At 40.9% G+C, this 18,115-nt stretch overlaps 1 protein-coding gene and 1 pseudogene across 1 annotated transcript in view; both read right to left on the reverse strand.

Moving 5' to 3' along the window:
* The window catches only part of SVEP1 (sushi, von Willebrand factor type A, EGF and pentraxin domain containing 1), a 212,757-nt gene that overhangs the window by 38,012 nt on the left and 156,630 nt on the right, over nt 1-18,115 (reverse strand). The window contains exons 33-36 of the mRNA XM_002708072.5: nt 15,249-15,425; nt 14,968-15,052; nt 13,402-13,593; nt 12,274-12,441 (exon numbers count right to left, since the gene is read on the reverse strand). Of these exons, the coding sequence (XP_002708118.3) occupies nt 12,274-12,441; nt 13,402-13,593; nt 14,968-15,052; nt 15,249-15,425 (622 nt within the window). The remainder of the gene's footprint in view (nt 1-12,273; nt 12,442-13,401; nt 13,594-14,967; nt 15,053-15,248; nt 15,426-18,115) is intronic.
* Nucleotides 7,558-10,976, reverse strand: LOC127490493 (ADP-ribosylation factor-like protein 5A pseudogene; annotated as a pseudogene).

Here is an 18,115-nt window from a genome sequence, read left to right on the forward strand (position 1 = left end):
GCTTGACATTATTCCTCCATTTCATAGTCAACAAAGTCCTCCCAGTGGTCACCTGACCAACACCTTCCATTTCTGGAGCTTGACATTTCAGTTAATTCTGGGCACACACACAGCGTCACAGTGAAGCGGCACTGGCACGGCTGATTACACTGCTTTACCGATGGGGGGGTCCCCACTCCAATCTTCCCCTCCTACCCTTCCTCAGTACGTCTTCTCAAGAAGGCTCGAAAGTATTATTGCCCTAAATGTCTAACTCATCAGCACTGAGGAAATACAAAAGTACCCAAGCACTTGGAGAGCCTCACTTCCTAGAATATTCCTTATATATGGAACTTCCCAAGCTTACAGAGAAAGACATTTACAAAATAATGAGGAAAGACAAAATTTCCTCCTCCCATTGCATGCAAAGATTTAGTGAAAAATCTTTTAAAATACTGAAAATTCCCACAAACCTAAAATTTTTCAAAAGATAGTCTAATTTGTTAGAGAACACACACAGTTCAATTTGGGGGTTACGAAAGGTGTTTACAAAGAGTGTTTTTTTTTTTTTTTTTGGACAGGCAGAGTTAGAGAGAGAGAGAGAAAGAGAAAGGTCTTCCTTCCATTGGTTCACCCCCCAAAATGGCAACCACAGCCGGTGTGCTGCGCCAATCTGAAGCCAGGAGCAAGGTACTTCCTCCTGGTCTCCCATGCGGGTGCAGGGCCCAAGCACTTGGGCCATCCTCCACTGCCTTCCCGGGCCACAGCATAGAGCTGGTCTGGAAGAGGAGCAACTGGGACAGAATCCGGTGCCCCAACAGGGACTAGAACCCTGGGGTGCTGGCGCTGCAGGCAGAGGATTAACCTAGTGAGCCACGGCACCGGCCAGAGATCAGTTTTTTTTTTTTTTTTTTTTTTTTTTTTTTTTTTTTACAGGCAGAGTGAACAGTGAGAGAGAGAGAGAGAAAGGTCTTCCTTTTGCTATTGGTTCACCCTCCAATGGCCGCCTCGGCCGGCGCACTGCGGCTGGCACATCGCGTCTATCCAAAGGCAGGAGCCAGGAGCCAGGAGCCAGGTGCTTCTCCTGCTCTCCCATGGGGTGCAGGGCCCAAGCACTTGGGCCATCTTCCGCTGCACTCCCTGGCCACAGCAGAGGGCTGGCCTGGAAGAGGGGCAACTGGGACAGAATCCGGTGCCCCGACCGGGACTAGAACCCAATGTGCCGGCGCTGCTAGGTGGAGGCTTAGCCTAGTGAGCCCCGGCGCTGGCCCAGAGATTAGCTAGGCTTCTTCAGGATAACCCAGTAAGGAATATTATCTACAAGAAGAACTTGTCTTTCAAAATCAGTATGATTAGTAAAATATATCTTATACATAAATAAAAATTATTAGCATAGTTTTCTCATCTCAAGCAACTAAATGAGCCCTCAACTAGACATAACTGCCTCATCAATTTCATATCCTGGACATTAACCTAAAAAACATCTTCAAAAGTGCTTTGCAGGTATCACCTTATCTGATGAAACCACAGAGGGGCATAATAGAAAAACAGACTATTCCAATCTCAAAGGACTAGTTTCAGGCAAAAATAGAGGAACTCTGGCAGGCATCAGTCAGCCTAAGAAGTTTGGGAGAAGGGACATCATTAGAATAAGTTAAAATCAGATACATGTTTCACTTTGCATGCAGATGATTTACAATGTGTCATGTGATTGCACATCACTGAAAATACCATCAAGCTTTACCCCAGAAATGTATAGTCATACTGCTCAATTTTTTAAAATTGGAAGAATATACAAGAGATGTAGTAAGATTCTACTAAATATTTTGGTCTGTAAATGGAGTCAAACCAAAGGTGGGATTTTGGTGGATATACACACAAATAAAATGGCTCAAGATTTAAATGATGACACTTAAGATTCTAACCACTGAGAATTAAGAAGCTATTCTTATTAAGTAAGCAATAAACTTTCACTAAGATTTACAAATATACAGTATACTCTCTTGTTAAAACTGTTTGAAAAACAAAAAAACAGGAATAGAGTTCAGTTTCCTAGTCTGCCTTAACTAATACCAGTGTCATGAAATATTTCAGCCGTTTCGCTTGTGCTTCCTTACACTATGGCTTGTCCAGGTTTGGGTGGGTGGCTTTCATGTAAAGGCTTTTTATCCAAATAAAGCACAAATTGTGACTTGGAAACCCTCAGGACTGTGACATCAGTAAGACAAGAACATACAATACCACAGAAAACAGATATAATTTATTAGATGGACTTAAAAATCAACACAAATCAGTTTTAGGCACTTCTTCAGGACAGAGTGTGGGATTTTCCTTTTCTTCTTCTTTTTAAACTAAAGAACAGAGACCCAGCAGGCAATACCATACAGATTTAAAGTTTAGTTTTTAGAACAACACACAAGGGCTGGACAAGTAATAGAAAATATTACATAACTAATCCAACTGTATTCTGTTACATTTCATCACAATTCCATGTGTTCTTAGGATCAAATAGAAGTATTCAAAGCTCTAAATTCTAGTTTTCTTTCCTTTACTCCACTATCAAGGTCTTAACCAACCATACATTCCTTGAGGGAGCACAATACAGTTGTTTTTCTATAAGTGGATCTGTAAAGGTCTATTTTTCATATTAAATCTGCATCTACACAGTCAATACATGTCTTAAAGCACATTCTGATAGAACTGTAAAGATAGGCTTTCCATTAGACATTTATTTAGATATCTAACATTTATCTTTTTTTTTTTTTTAAGTAAAGATGAGGAAGATAATGGAATGTGGGCATGGTTTGAAGAATATCTTTAGGTAAAATACTACATATGAATTTGGTTTGGCATATTTTTCCAGCTCAAACTGACTGAACTGATATTCTCCAAAGCATAATCACCCTCAGTAATTGGAAGCTAATCCATATATAACATACCCTCCATGTCTAAATAATAACTCCAGGAGCTGGCAGAGTCTTATCTTTCCAAATCTTCTCAGTATATGAAGTTAAAATTAAGAAGCATAAAATGTTAAATACAGTGTAACTTAAAGGATTTTACTGTAGGCATCTATGTGCTGTATGGACTGTATGCTGTTCTGATGGACTCAACTCTGACAAAGCTTTATCACCAGCAAGGTACAAATCAGTTAATCAAGCCACTTGTGGGAGGACAGCAAGAAACTAGAGAAGCCACTTAGAAACTAGTGGTTTGGGGCACAATGATTATAGGTAACATTTCTAATACCTGCAGAACCAAGATAATGTATCTTCACTGATGGTGAATGAAGATACAAGAGAGCTAGGAACAGCTGAGATATGGGAAAGCTGACCCTGAAGCAAGAAGTTCTATACTATCTGCAGAGTGGAGAGGTTCAAAGTTCAGTCATGTGAAGAATCCTCTTCACTCAGCCTTGAAAAAGGGAACGAAGCTAGGATACAAGTGGGCGATTTCAGAGAAGACGACCCCATTAAGATAATCTATGATGTACTGCTGTCCTCTATATACAAAGGAGACCCCACTATGTTCCTGAAAATGCCTGCAGAGAAAACTAAAAGTTGCCTACAGTTTTTCTATTTACACTAATAAAAACAGATTTTGAGGTTGTCTGTACTATATGTGGCTGCTGTACTCACAGCAAGAAATGTAACGAGCCTGTAGGAGAAGAGACAATACAGTCCCATCTCTAGGCATCTTAATTAATATTATACGCTCAGACAAAAAAGAAAAGAACATCTCAAGAACTTCCTGCTTTTCTTCAAGTTCTCTGTGCTGTTCTGAAACTCACTTAACTACCCAACAGGCAGTTCTCAAAAGGCCAACAAACAGAAACTCTCCTTCCTTCTGTTTCGTGCTTCACTTCTAAAAATCACTATTACTACCTTCACTAAAAATGCCAGCCAGCAGTGCCAAAGCAAATTTTTATTCTTAAGGCAAAATGTCATATTTAAATCTCACCACATGTACAGATGAATCTTTGTTCAAAGCTGAACATAGTGACTATAAATGAGATATTTGCTTGAACTCCCAAGTAGCATATTAAAAATCCAAAAGTACTGCCTTTTAATTCCACTTAAACTATACGTAAATTGCTCATGTAACTACTGATGAGGCTCTCTATCTTATCTGGAAGTTAACACTGTGAAAATGACGCTGACATCTTCGGCCGAGAATTGAAGTCTTGTTTTCCCAGTTGTAATTTCAGTTTTATGTAACAGGTACATAGACGCCACCTCATTTTTAATACTTAGCTCAGATGGGTAGAAAGCAACCGAATCATGTTTTTACAATGTGGTAGACGCTTCTGTGCATTCTTATGACATCATCTCAGAATTCATTACACTAAACCAAATGTAAAAATGTAGGGCATGCTTCAAGGAACTAAATTAAAAAATGAAATGTACAAAAGGCATGGGTTTGCATGGCTACTTTGCAGAACACTTATCTCTGATAAATAGACTTGGGTTTTTTAGGGAATTTTTAATTTACAAGTAACTCATTATAATTATTTGAGAAAATATGAGAACATATGAACAAAGCTTATTAAGTATGTACGTTTGTAAAAGTATGTTGACAAAGACTAAATGTTGTAATTGTAGTTTGAACATATTATAAAACACAAAACATCCAATGTTAAATACTGATCTTTCGTATCTGAGTTGGAATTAGAAATTGAGTATTTCATATTTGGTAGAAAGAACTTTCAAAGTTTTCTCAATGCTTATAGTACCTAGTATTGTTCCTCACCAAAACCTTTATGAAATTTAAAATATCGCTCTAAAAGTAGTTATTTTTGTCCTTGAATATTCTAAATCTAAAAACTGGCAGTTCAGATTAATCTTCAGATTTTCAGGACACGAAAGATACTTAAATAGAGTATCCGAGAATATGCTTTAACACATTTAGGATGTTTGCTTACAGTTGAGACAGAAAAACCTCAACTTTTAGATATCAAACAAAATATCCTAAGCAAACACAGAAGGTATTTTGGGTCAAGTTATTTCCTAGTACAAACAACACATCATGTCAATCGATTTTTAAACCAAATTCTTAAAAGCATTCCAAAAACATTCACATTTTATAATTGTCGAATAATGCATTTATGTGGAAGACACACGAAAACTTACAAAAACAAAAAAACTCAAATTATTCCAATTCCTAAAATAAGAAATTTGCAAATTAATTAATGCTGTTGCTTGAATATGCCTTACTCTTAATTCTTGTGGGGAGCAACTGGGAGCAACTCGGACTAGACTAAGTTACTGGAATTAAGACTTATTCTATGCATCTGCTCTCCCACAATATGGCGCTGGGAGAGAAGAAAACAGCTTCTACACAGCTGCCTCCAGTTCAGCCAATAAACTGTAGGACTTGCTCCTGATTGGAGGAGAGCAGCGTACTCGGCGTGTGGGCAGCCGAGTTGGGATTGGCGGAGGAGGACTATAAAGGAGGAGAGAGACGGCATGCACCAGGAACATCTAAGGGGAACACCTGTGCAGCCCCCGAGAGAGCCGGCCGGCGGTGTGCCGCTCCCCCGCGGAAGTGGGGAATGTGGCAGGGGGAACCACCCTTCCACGGAGGTGGAAGGGTCGGCAGTCAACCCGGGAAGAACCAGCAGCAAACCCGGGAAGGGCCGAGCAGACAAAAGAACAGCACAGGGTCCTGTGTCGTTCCTCCGTGAAGAGGGGGAGCGACATAATGGTGCCGTGACTCGGATGTGAAGCCTAGGCAGGGTTTAGTGTCGTTCCTCCATGAAGAGGGGGAGCGACAATTCTCAAATTCATGTAACTGCTTCAAATATAACTTAATACTTAAAAAAACTATAGCTAAATTATTTAATAATATTTATAGAGCATTACTTCTCTGGATAGACCTGTTTCCTATCAGTGCTAAATTAACACTAAAAAGAAAAAACTTGATAGTTTTTTTATCATAATTTATGATTGACTGATTCATGAATAATTTGGTTAGCAATTTAGAAGGCATAATGACCAACAAAAAGAATAATCTGGTAACTGTTCATTGTACAGTTTTGTCCATTAGTAGTCCTTAACCAAGAATTTGATAACATATTCTACTTAATTGGATTATATGTTTTGACATGTGGGATTGGGCGAAAAAAGAGGTACACAGCTATCAAGCTTTTACTTTTCCTTTTTTTTTTAAGAGTTTTTTTAAGTGTTCACAATTGATCACACTGATAGGTCTAAGAGTCAAAGGGATCACACAAATAAGACTAGTGTCTGCTAATACTATCTGATGGAATCAAAAAGGCAGAGAATGATCCAACATGGGAAGCGGGATACACAGCAGACTCATAGAATGGCAGATGTCCTAAATAGCACTCTGGCCTCAGAATCAGCCCTTAAGGCATTCGGATATGGCTGAAGAGCCCATGAGAGTATTTTAGGCATGGAAAGCCAAGACACTCTGGCAAAAAAACAAAAACAAAAAAACAAAAAACAAAAACAAAACCTAAATGAAAGATCTCTGCGAGTGAGATGCCAGTGGAAAGAATGGGGCCATCAAAGAAGAAGGTACCTTTCTCTGAAGGGAGGAGGGAACTTCCACTTTGACTAAGACCCTGTCTGAATAAGATCGAAGTCAGCGAACTCAAAAGGCTTCCACAGCCTTGGCAACTCATGACTAGAGCCTAGGGAGATTACTGACGCCATAAACAAGAGTATCAAATTGTTAAGTTAACAACAGGAGTCACTGTGTACTTACTCCTCATGTGGGATCTGTCCTTAATATGTTGTCCAATATGAAGTAATGCTATAACTAGTACTGAAACAGTATTTTACACTCTGTGTTTCTGTGTGGGTGCAAACTGATGAAATCTTTACTTAATATATACTAAATCAATCTTCTGTATATAAAGATAATTGAAAATGAATCTTGATGTGGATGGAATGGGAGAGGGAGTGGGAGATGGGAGGGGTGCGAGTGGGAGGGAAGTTATGGGGGGGGGAAGCCATTGTAATCCATAAACTATACTTTGGAAATTTATTTTACTAAAGAAAAGTTAAAAAATGTTTTTATTTCAATATAAAAAAAAAAGAGTAGCTCCATGATTTGGGGGCTGGTTAGTAAAACACAGAGAACAAAGAGGAAACATACAAAATGGCATTTACCACCAATGCCAATGCTCATCTCATTATGGTTATAACCAAGAACAGTATTAATTTTTGTGTTACTTGCTTTTCTTTAGCACATAAACCAAAGCCATTAACTTGACTTGAGGTATATATACAATACACACACAAAATACTTTTCATAAGTAATGTTACATTTAAAAATATTGGAAACCTAGTATCTGGGATTTGTAGTTTGACTAAATGGAACAAGAAAATAACAACATTCAACAATGGAGAGTTAAACTGATACTAAAACTCTTAGAAGTTCAAAATGCATTCCTCTCCCTTTGTACTTACCACAGGCTACACAATGTCCTGAGAGCACTCATTATGAGAAAAATGTCAATCACAGCTTTCATAGCTTACTTTGGAAGGAATAATGAGAAAGTAAATTGGAAGGTGAGACTTCATCTTTGTTTTCAAACAAGTGGTCTGAATTTTTCTTCTTATAGAAAATGTTTAAATCAGTTTATTATAAATATATGTAAGCCGTTAAATTTTGCAGCTTTCAGGTAAAGTCCAGCACACTGTTTACACAAAGTCTGTAAGAAGAGGTCAGTAGAGATCATCTAATCTTAAGTCGGGACATCGTCCATTCAAGTCCTTGACGTAATCCCTCTCCAGTAGGAGCACAGCAGGCCTGGATATGCCACTGGTGATCTTTGATAGAAGTCAGCTTCAAAAACTGAGAGACTTCTGCTACAGTCATGTACTTTTTAACATCTTGTTTATTAGCAAAAAATCAGCAATCCAGCTTTACTTAAGTCCTCATGTGCTAACATTTTATAGAGTTCTTCTCTAGTTACAGAAATCCTCTCTCTGTCTGTACTGTCCACAACAACTATTTCAAACTCTGTGTTAGTATAGTAAGTGTTCCAGGAAGAACGAAGAGATTCTTGGCCACCAATATCCCACATTAGGAAATGTGTATTATTAATCACTATCTCTTCTACATTACTTCCTATTGTAGGGGATGTGTGTACAGCTTCATTCATAGAAAACTGGTAAAGGATGGCAGTTTTCCCTGCATTATCTGCATAGCTGGGATTTGAATTTGGTTTATCTGACTCCCACATCTATGTATATTCCATGATATCCCTCTCCCCCTCTTTAAAATGAAGCTGGTAATTTTATCACTCGTGAGTGTCCTTTGGAAACCAAATTGCAGTGTCACTAGTACAAGTTATCTGACCCACTCATCAGCAAAGATCCTAATGTCATTAGTCAACAAAAACTTTCCCTGAGGTTCATTTCAGTTTGATAAAGGATCAGCTATTATAGAGAGGTTCGAATTCCTTCATGATTCCTTCATGCTATTTGGCAATATTAATGAAGTATACTGGAGACAGACAGATCAGGAAAAAATTATAGGGCATCAGCAGAGATATTTGTGTCCATCCTGCCTATGGTCATGTGTAGTGCTATGGACAGAAGTGGTCTCACAGTGAGGAAATCGTAGACATCTCCAATAGCTGAGTACAGTCTCCAGTGAGTGATCCCTGTTCTTTATATACAGACCTGATATTAATACATTTTTAAATGGCTTCTATCTTAAAGGATCCAGGAAGGTGTACAAAGACAACATGCTATCAGCATGATTTTATTATTAGGAAACCCTTTATTCCTGGGTAAGTGCCCAGATTCTACCGTTCCTGGGTATGATGCACCGTGTGTGGAAGTTCCACTTGGTGAGGGTCCTGATGTTTTAACACACAGTTTACATCACTCTCACACTTTGAATCATGCATCACTGCTTTCATGGATCCCTTGATGCTAGCCAGTTTCGTGGCTGAAGTTCATGCCCTTAGACCTCCCTGATTCATAAGGTTCCATTGCACTACCCATGAAATTCTTCCTTTACTTCAAGGGCCAGCTGCTCTGCGGCAGAAGCACCTGCCTTCCTTATCCCTCACGTCTCCTGAGAACTGGAGGCTTTTGTAATTTGGCAAAGCTTCTTTTGGCCACTGATCTCCTGAAAAATCTTCACCAACTATTCCTCCCTCCCTATTGGAAAATCACAGCAAAGCTACCCCATAATTCAACAACCTATTACCACTAAATATATATTTTTGAATAAATGAATTTAGAGAATGCATTTTAATGTTACCCATTATTTCTTAGAATCTACCATATCCCTTGGACTAACCTAAGGTTTTTTTCCTTGATTCTCAATTAACATTTAGTTCTTTTTAAAATAATTCTCAAGGGCCTGCTATGTGCCAGTCACCTAGCCCACAGACTTGATGCCAATGCCTTCATCTGCACCTCTGTTCCCCACCCCAACAACTCCCTGGTGTACTGCAGGCCCCCTGCCTAACGGAGGAGGGGCCATTTTACCTGCAGAATGGGAAGGAGAGGAAATGCCTCACAGCTGAATTGGCTCCAGAGGGGGGTCTTTAGGAACGAGGAATAGAAGTCACTCAAGGAAGAAAAGTAGCACAAGCGAAGAAATGGGACTGGAGTACAGCTGGGATGTACTGAGAACCTGCAAACAGCTAGGAATGGCAAATGAACCCTGCAAATCAGAGGGTGAAACACGAGACCTCTGTGTGGTTTTGGACAGTTACCCTGGGGGTGGGTGGGTGAAGACGTGGCAGGCATAGACTGGCTGTGTGACATCCTAGAAATAATGTTTGGTCTCTGCCTCCCCAGCCTGACACAAAGCCCTTAACTCTATGTATTTTCCTGAGTGATAGGGGAGCCAGTGTTTTAGCTAAGTAGATAATATATTCTAAGACCATGAGAATGGGGGTTATTAAAAATAAATATATTCTAAAGTACATACATGAGTCTTAAGATGCTAAAGAAAGGTTTTCCAGATGGCTCCAAAGAGGAAATACTTGATAGCTATTGTCTAGACACTGCTATCACTGATCTCTGATCAAGTAGCTGCACTGTCTCATCATGGCAGAAGACTCAGTATGTGTTAAGACTTAAGGGGAGCACATTTCACTCACTTATTTTATTAAAGAATCACTTAGAAAACAATTCACTTTTGTATAGAGGATGAAATGTGCCCAGAAATGCTGGCTACTAAAGCAGGAAAAATTGGAAGTTACCCATCTAAAATGATGGAATATTTGATTAAATTCTGTGTGTCATTTTGGATTCTCATTCTAGAGCCACTGGGGACACTCTTACAGAGACTTTCACTAAAAATCAGGCCATCCACTACATGGAACACACTATTGTACACTGTAACTCCCAGCGAAAATGGCCCACCCCTGTCATGGGATGCCTTGAAAGGTTGTGCCCTAGCACAAACTGGCTGGAGTACATTTTCATATTTCTAGACCCATCAGCCCAAATCCTTTGAAAATGAGCAGAGCAATCTGCAGATGCAATTTTCAGCAAAGTGATTCAGGCATCACATGACAAATGAGCGAGCGTGTGTCTGGAAAGCTCAATGAGAGAAGTGGATCATTAGCACTTCTGTTTCAGAAGGGCCTTGCAAAAGCAGCTTACTAGATAGTTCAACAGCTGCAATTTAATGAGAACAAAGAAAGCGTGAATATGCATCAGGAATTAATTCTGTGTTCAATTAATAACAAGGATCAAAGACTTTATTTTAACAAATCCAATAATTGCATTTAGAAGCTTGCAGTTGAGAAGAATCAAAAGAGAAATTTTAGATTAGGATTTTAGGATGTTAACTACCCCTCCCCCCTCAGAGTCTCACACCAAAACAAATGACCACTTTACACATTTAGATGAGCAATAGGAAACTCCTAGTGTTTGGGGGCTTTGCTAAAAAGTAATTAAAAAGATAAATGTATTGGTAGATGGCCGTATGGAGAAGTCCAGTGTTTGCCTCTTCCTCCACTGAGATACTGAGCAGCTATGACTACAGGGCAGTGCCTGAGCAAGTATCAGATGCTGTAGGACAGAAGTGGGGGTACAGTGGGGCATCTGCAAAGGCACAGCAGCTGAGAGAGAGGAATGAGGCAGTGCCAAGGCCCCAGGGCCCTGGCATTCCACTTTCCTGATAATGTGCAAACTAGAGCCAGTGGATGATGGCTCAAGTTCCAGCCACCCGTGTAGGAGAAAGGGATTGAGTTCCAGGCTTCCGGCTCTGGCCTGGTCCAGCTGCAGCTGTGGTGGGCATTTGGGGAGTAAAATAATGGATAGAAGTTTTCTGTCTCTGTCTCTGTCTCTCTGACTTCCAAATTAAATGCAAATACATAAATATAACTTTAAAACACCATAACAATGGCTAAGTTTGCTTGGTTCATTGAGGTTTTCTTTTTCCCTGGCTAGGTCACGTATTCAATAATTTTATTCCTTACAATATCCACAAGTGTAAACCTTGAATAAACTCATTTTATGTAGGAAGAGAAGTGAGGTAGAGAAAGGTCACACCCATTCCCCAAGGCCACACAGTTAGTGAGTAACAGAGCTGAGGTACAAATGTAGAAAAAAGGCACCCCCTTGTCACGTCTACTTCCAAATGGGTGAAAAGCAAAACCGAGGTAAGTCTGGGGCAGGAAAGCACTATCAACAGTGAGAATACTTAATACCTTAATGCTTAATGAGGAAGCATAGGAAAAAGCCAGGGATTACAACGTTGAATTGGAATGAAATGGAAGTCAGAGTCTCTGGGATTTCATCACTCACCAGCACATCACTGGCTGCTGTGCTCATCCCAGAGTGAGTGTTTCCCTTCTTGAAACTCACAGGGCTTTGGTGGACATTTAGCAAGACAATGAATGTGAAAACCCTTTGTAATTTGCTGTTGGTTTTCCAAATATTCCCTCTGAATTCAGCAAGATCCTTACAAATGTAAAAGCCCAAACCGTACCATCTTCTTTTTTCCTGTAGACATGCTACCTTGACATGGTGACTTACAGTCTTCCTTTGGGTTTTGCAAAAAAAATACATACACAAATGGCCCACTTTAGCATGTTCTTTGGCATTTTCACTGAAATATATTTTCCCCTGCAATAGCCAATGTGTGTTATTCAAAGCCTATTTGATAAACCACATCTATTCCAGGCCAATTTTGCTCCCACAGGGTAGTATGGTCCCTGTTTGCTGCCTGAAAATAAGTATAATGCTTCCTTGTGCTCTGGCTGCCAGAAAATTTAATTCCACACTCACTGGAGAGAGCAGCCACCCTCTCCGCTCTCGCGCTCCCTGCCTTCAAGCCCACACTCACCCTTCCTTGCAAGTGTAAGTGACAGTGTTCCCGAAAGTGAAGTTATCCCCGGCGATGACAGCGTCTTTGATGGCAGGCGGCGCGCCACAGGAGACGAGGTCACAGGCAGGCGGTGCTCTGTCCCAGCTGCCAGACGCTGTGCACTCAATGAGGGACGGACCCTGTAAGCTACAGGACAGAATGACATTACCTCTTTTGGGGGCTGTTTATTTACTGCTACGGAGATGAAATAGGAAAACAGGGGGCAGGGAGAATTATAGCGCATAAGAATATTTCTTCATATTTCATCACTTTATATAAAAAGAAGGGAGATCTAATACCATGCCATGATGACAACCACTACCACTTGGTATAAAATGCAACAGTGTAATGGGCTTACAGGGGCAGTACAGGGTGCTCCAGACCTTGTGGATAGCAGCTTACTTAGATGAGAAAGGGTTAGTGGGCTAGTGAGGACCAGCAGGAAGGGAGACACTCACCTGAGCAGCCAGGGAATCAGGGTGATTAAGGTTGTAGTCTTTGCCAAGAGCCTGGGTGACTGAACCATGGTGCTTGTGACTCTGGTCTTCCTTTGACTTCCCAAATCTCCCATCCCTAAGTCATGGCTTATCTGCCTTTACTTGAAACCTGACTCCAACTTCCTGTTTACGGGACCTGTTCCACCTTGGATCCTGCTGACGGATCCTGCTGACGTCTCTGACCACAGCCTGATTTTTTTTTTTTTTTGAAATGCCCTTTCTAGTTGAACACATGCATGCACACACACATGTGCACAACTATAATCAAGTAAACTTGCTTTCTTCCAACATCTCACACGATGTTGCATGTAAACTTGGTAAAGCTGTTTATAAGGAAATTCTATAGTGAAAGCACTTCATCCGGTATTGTACTATGCTTCACAAACAACTTTTACTTCCATGTTTAAAGTCTGGATGCTGACAGCAATCGAGCTAGCATTTCCAGAGTGGCAGTGAAACTAACTGCCTTGAGTAGGTGCTGTAAGTTAGGCCCCAGGAAGCACACAAATGGGCATTAACACATTTGTTTTTAAAGTCAGCCAGTCACAAATGGAACCTAGGAAGTAAATCATGAGCAGCAGGGAGCTGGGCTCCTGTCTGCAGCCTTTACCTGTATCCGCTCTCACATGAGTATGACACAGTAGAAAGGTAGGTAAGGCCACTCAAAATATATTTTCCATTTTCTATGTCTTCAGGACTGGAACATTTCACTACTTCACACAAAGGGGGAGAATGACTCCAAGAACCACTGGCAAGACAGGATGATTCTTGATCACCAGCCAACGTATATCCTTTATTACACCTGAAGAAGGTAAAGGAAAATCACAGAATATAGTTTGATTTACTTCTATTAATTTTATCTGTGCCAATACCTCTAAAAATATTGAGAACCGGGTCAGGCATTGGTGCAGCAGTCAAGGTTCTACCTGAGACACCTGTGTCCATACCGGAGCGCCTAGGTTGGCATCCCAGCTCTGCTTCCAATGCCAGCTGCCTGCTGAGGTGCACCCAGGGGGCCAGCAGGTGATGGTTCAGCTACCAGGGTCCCTGTCATCTGCGTGAGGGACCCAGATTGAATTCTGGACACCTGGCTTTGGCCTGGCCCAATTCTGGCTGTTGTTAAGCATTTGAAGAGTAAAGCAGTAGAATGAAAGGCTTTCTGGCTTTTTTGTTTTGTTTGTTTTGCTTTTGCTTTCTTTGCCTTTCAAATAAAGAACAATAAATAAAAATTTTTAAAAATTGAGGATTTATACATATTGGGACCATCCTTTTTTCTACCAAAGTAATGCCTTTAAATATATATATATGTATATATATATATATATATATATTATTTTTTTAACCAAGAATATCATTTGTCTTACCCACAGGTACCTAACTGGATGATAAGTGGAAGGTCAGATTTAAGAACTTGGCGTGCCTGCAGTTTGCGACACAGGTCAGCAGCTGCAAACACAAAGTTCTCAGTTGGAGAGTGAGAGTCTAATCTAAGTGCCCAAGATTTCCAGCTTGGAATCAAAGCTCATTTGCAACCAAGGGTACTCATTAGCTAGGAGCCTCTTCCACAGCATCCATTCTCTGGATGCCTCAGGAGGGTGCTGGAAGCAATAACTGGTGACTTACTGGACAGGGAATTTAAGAATTCTAGGAGCCAGTGCTATGGCATAGTGGGCAAAACCTGTAGCATTGGAATCCCATATGGGCACCAGTTTGCATCCCAGTGGTTCCACTTTTGGTCCAGCTCCCTGCTAATGCACCTGGGGAAGCAGCAAAAGATGGTCCAAGTCCTTGGGCCCCTGCACCCACATGAAAGACCTGGATGAAGTTTCTGGTTCCCAGCTTTGGCCTGGCCCAGCCCTGGCTCTGAACCAGTGGATGGAAGATTTCTCTCTCTCTCTCTCTCTCTCTCTCTCTCTCTCTCTCTGCCTCTGCATCTCCTCTGTAACCCTGATTTTCAAATAAATAATCTTTTTTTCATTATTTTTAAAACAGACATTTAGAGTGACTACCATTAGATGATTGGATTAAGATCTCTTCCCGCTATATATCGTTCAACAAATTCCACGTGAATTAAAAAAAAAAAAAATCCCATGGGATTAACTCCTCCCCTGTACGCTTCTCATACTGTATCACTGCTGGTGCATGTTAACAACAGCTTCCACAACGAGCCACTTACCTGTAGGTCACTTTACTGCCATAGGTAAACGCTGACCCGTCGATGTCCCCATTTTCAGGAATAGCTGGTGCCCCACAGGAAATGGCTTCAAGGAGGAAAAACACAGAACACGGTTTTCTCAGACTGTGAGTGCGAGAGTCTGAAAGCTCAAAGGGCAGTGTGTTTTCTGATCACATTTAAACGGGAGCCAGACACTGACAGAACCTAACCCTTGACACATCTGCACCTTCCGCTTTCGGGGTTGCCGAACGCAGCAAACCCAGGGCCCTGGTGAAACACACCTTCACAAGACGGGGTCAGATGGTTCCATTCTCCGGACTCCAGGCATGTGATTTCAGCGGCTCCCACCAGCTGATGCCCTTGCTCGCAGGAAAATGTCACCTTGGCCCCCACTGTGTAAATCTCGCCGGAAGAGTGGCCGTTTTCTGGATGTCCTGGAGCTTTGCATTTTACCGGTTCTTGAAAGAAAGAAACAGTTGTGTGTGTGTGTGTGTGTGTGTGAGTGTGTGTAATAAGAAGTGGCTCTCACATCTGCCACACAAAGTTTCATAGCAAACAGTAAAGATACCTGTCAGAGGCCCGAGAGAAAAGCTGTTTAAGGGAGATATAAGGACGGCGGGGACATGTCGCGCAGTAGACTGAGTTACGTATTTAATAGGCATTTAAGCAATCATATTTTCAAGCAGCAAGGACTAACAAAGAACACACAGAATATATCTGACTCAAGAGGTAGTTGCTTATTGGGGGAAGTAGTGATGGTTCCAGAGCATGGCTTAGAAGGGCTTTAACCCCTTACAAGTCTCCCCAAACCCTACCCTTTGTTTTTTTTTTCTTAAGATTTATTTATTTATTTGAAAATAATAAAATAAAAAATATAGAACAGAGAGAGGGGGAGGGAAGGAGGGAGGAGAGAAAGGGAGGGAGGGGGGAGAGAGAGAGAGAGAGAGAGAGAGAGAGAGAGAGAGAGAGAATATCTTCAATCTACTGGTTCACTCTCCAGGTGGCTGCAACAGCCAAGCTGAAGCCAGGAGCCAGGAGCCAGGAGCTTCATCCAGCACTTGGGCCATCTTCCACTGCTTTCCCAGGCATTAGCAGGGAGCCAGAGCAGAAGTGGAACAGCCAGAACACAAACCGGCACCCGTATGGGATGCTGGTGTCGCAGGCAGTGGCTTTATCTGCTGCACCCCAGCACTGGCCCCACTCCCAGTCACCCACTTCCTCTCTAGCTGAAGGAAACGCTGCACATGGGCAGATCCAGGAGCAGTGTCCAGCCTCCCTTCCAAACACACTGTGGACCATAAGCCCCTTCTAGGTACAAATGTGGGCAGCCACCATTTCTAGGAAGGGAAAACAATACGAGTGAATATAATACTTGAATTCTCAATGCGGTGGTGGGGAATAAATATGGGTTCAGTCTTTCTTAAGGTCATTTGGGACATCTGACAAGGACTTCCACTGAAACACTGTCTGAAAGTAACCGCAGATTTACATCTTGATGGTGAGATAAATGTAAGGATTTACGTCCAAAGATGTTTACTAAACTATTTTTCACAGTGGATATCACTTAATGCTAATATACAAAGAAAGGTTAGCTATGGGACTCCACAAAGTAGATTATAACAGCAATTAAAACCATGGTTTTTTTTTTTTTTTTTTTTTTTTTTTTTTTTTTTTTTTTTTACAGGCAGAGTGGACAGTGAGAGAGAGAGACAGAGAGAAAGGTCTTCCTTTGCCGTTGGCTCACCCTCAAATGGCCGGCGCACTGCGCTGATCCGATGGCAGGAGCCAGGTGCTTCTCCTGGTCTCCCATGGGGTGCAGGGCCCAAGCACCTAGGCCATCCTCCACTGCACTCCCTGGCCACAGCAGAGAGCTGGCCTGGAAGAGGGGCAACCAGGACAGAATCCGGTGCCCCGACTGGGACTAGAACCCGGTGTGCCGGCGCTGCAAGGCGGAGGATTAGCCTAGTGAGCCACGGCGCCGGCCTAAAACCATGTTTTAAAACAATTTTGTGATATGAAAAATGTGTATGATGTAATGTTACATGAAATAACAAAAAAACTGCCTATATATTGTGTTTTAATAATCATCTATATATGTATATATATTTTATAAATACCTAGGAGAGTATACAGTAAAATTTGGGCAGTAAGTAGCCCTGATTTCTATCAATAAGTATATCTGAGTGTGGGACAATAAAAGATTTCATTTTTTCTTCTATTTTAATAATTTGTATATTTTCTCAAGGAAGTTGAAGGATTTATAAATATGAATCTTTGAAGAAATTCTTCAAATTACATTTTATTTGACTATGCATAAAATACATATATAAATTAAAATATATGTATATATACATATATAAATTAAAATATAAATAAGCTTATATATACACCTGTATAAATCACAAGCACCAATTTCCTACATTTCCTTTTCATTCTCACCTGTCCGTAACTGCTAATGTAATTATTAGTACAGTCTGTTGCATTATTTATCTTATATGTCAATCATAAATCACAACGTTTGCATCTAACTTTAGAATGTCTATTTAGGCCAAACCCTATGGAAGCTGCTTTCAAAAGTGGTCTGGTGGGTTTGCCTTCTGCAGTGCTAGCATTTTTCACTCTTGTCACTTACGCCATACAAGCAGATGCCTGAACTTTCCTTCTGGTTCCTGTATTAACTCATATTCAATGCCATATTCTGATATATATAGAACGATTTCTCCCTCTGAATAGACTTGTTAATATCTTAATTTTTAATTCTGTTTAAGTTTACCCACCTTTCAGAGGAGGAAGTAAGTCCAGATCAGGTATTTCCCTAGGCAGGTTTTGTGACTTGTTCTTGAATAGTATACAGATTTCTAGTTTGAAAACATGTTGATACCTGCATATACATCTGATATTCTGTTTAGCTACGGGAAGATTTCCTGGCTAACCTGTTCCTGATCCTGGTTCTGCGCTTTCACTCTCGGATACTCTGCTTTTGTTGTTACTGTTATATGTATGAGCCTAGGGTGGGAAACAAGATCTCTATCATATATAGAACTTCTGGGACTTTTTCTCTCTCCTACAAATTGGAGCACTTTACTTTAGGGACCTATACAGCTGGATATTTGATCTACTACTTAAAATTGCTCTTTACTTTCTATTT

The sequence above is a fragment of the Oryctolagus cuniculus genome, chromosome 1, assembly GCF_964237555.1.
Source record: "Oryctolagus cuniculus chromosome 1, mOryCun1.1, whole genome shotgun sequence".
Lineage (NCBI taxonomy): Eukaryota > Metazoa > Chordata > Mammalia > Lagomorpha > Leporidae > Oryctolagus > Oryctolagus cuniculus.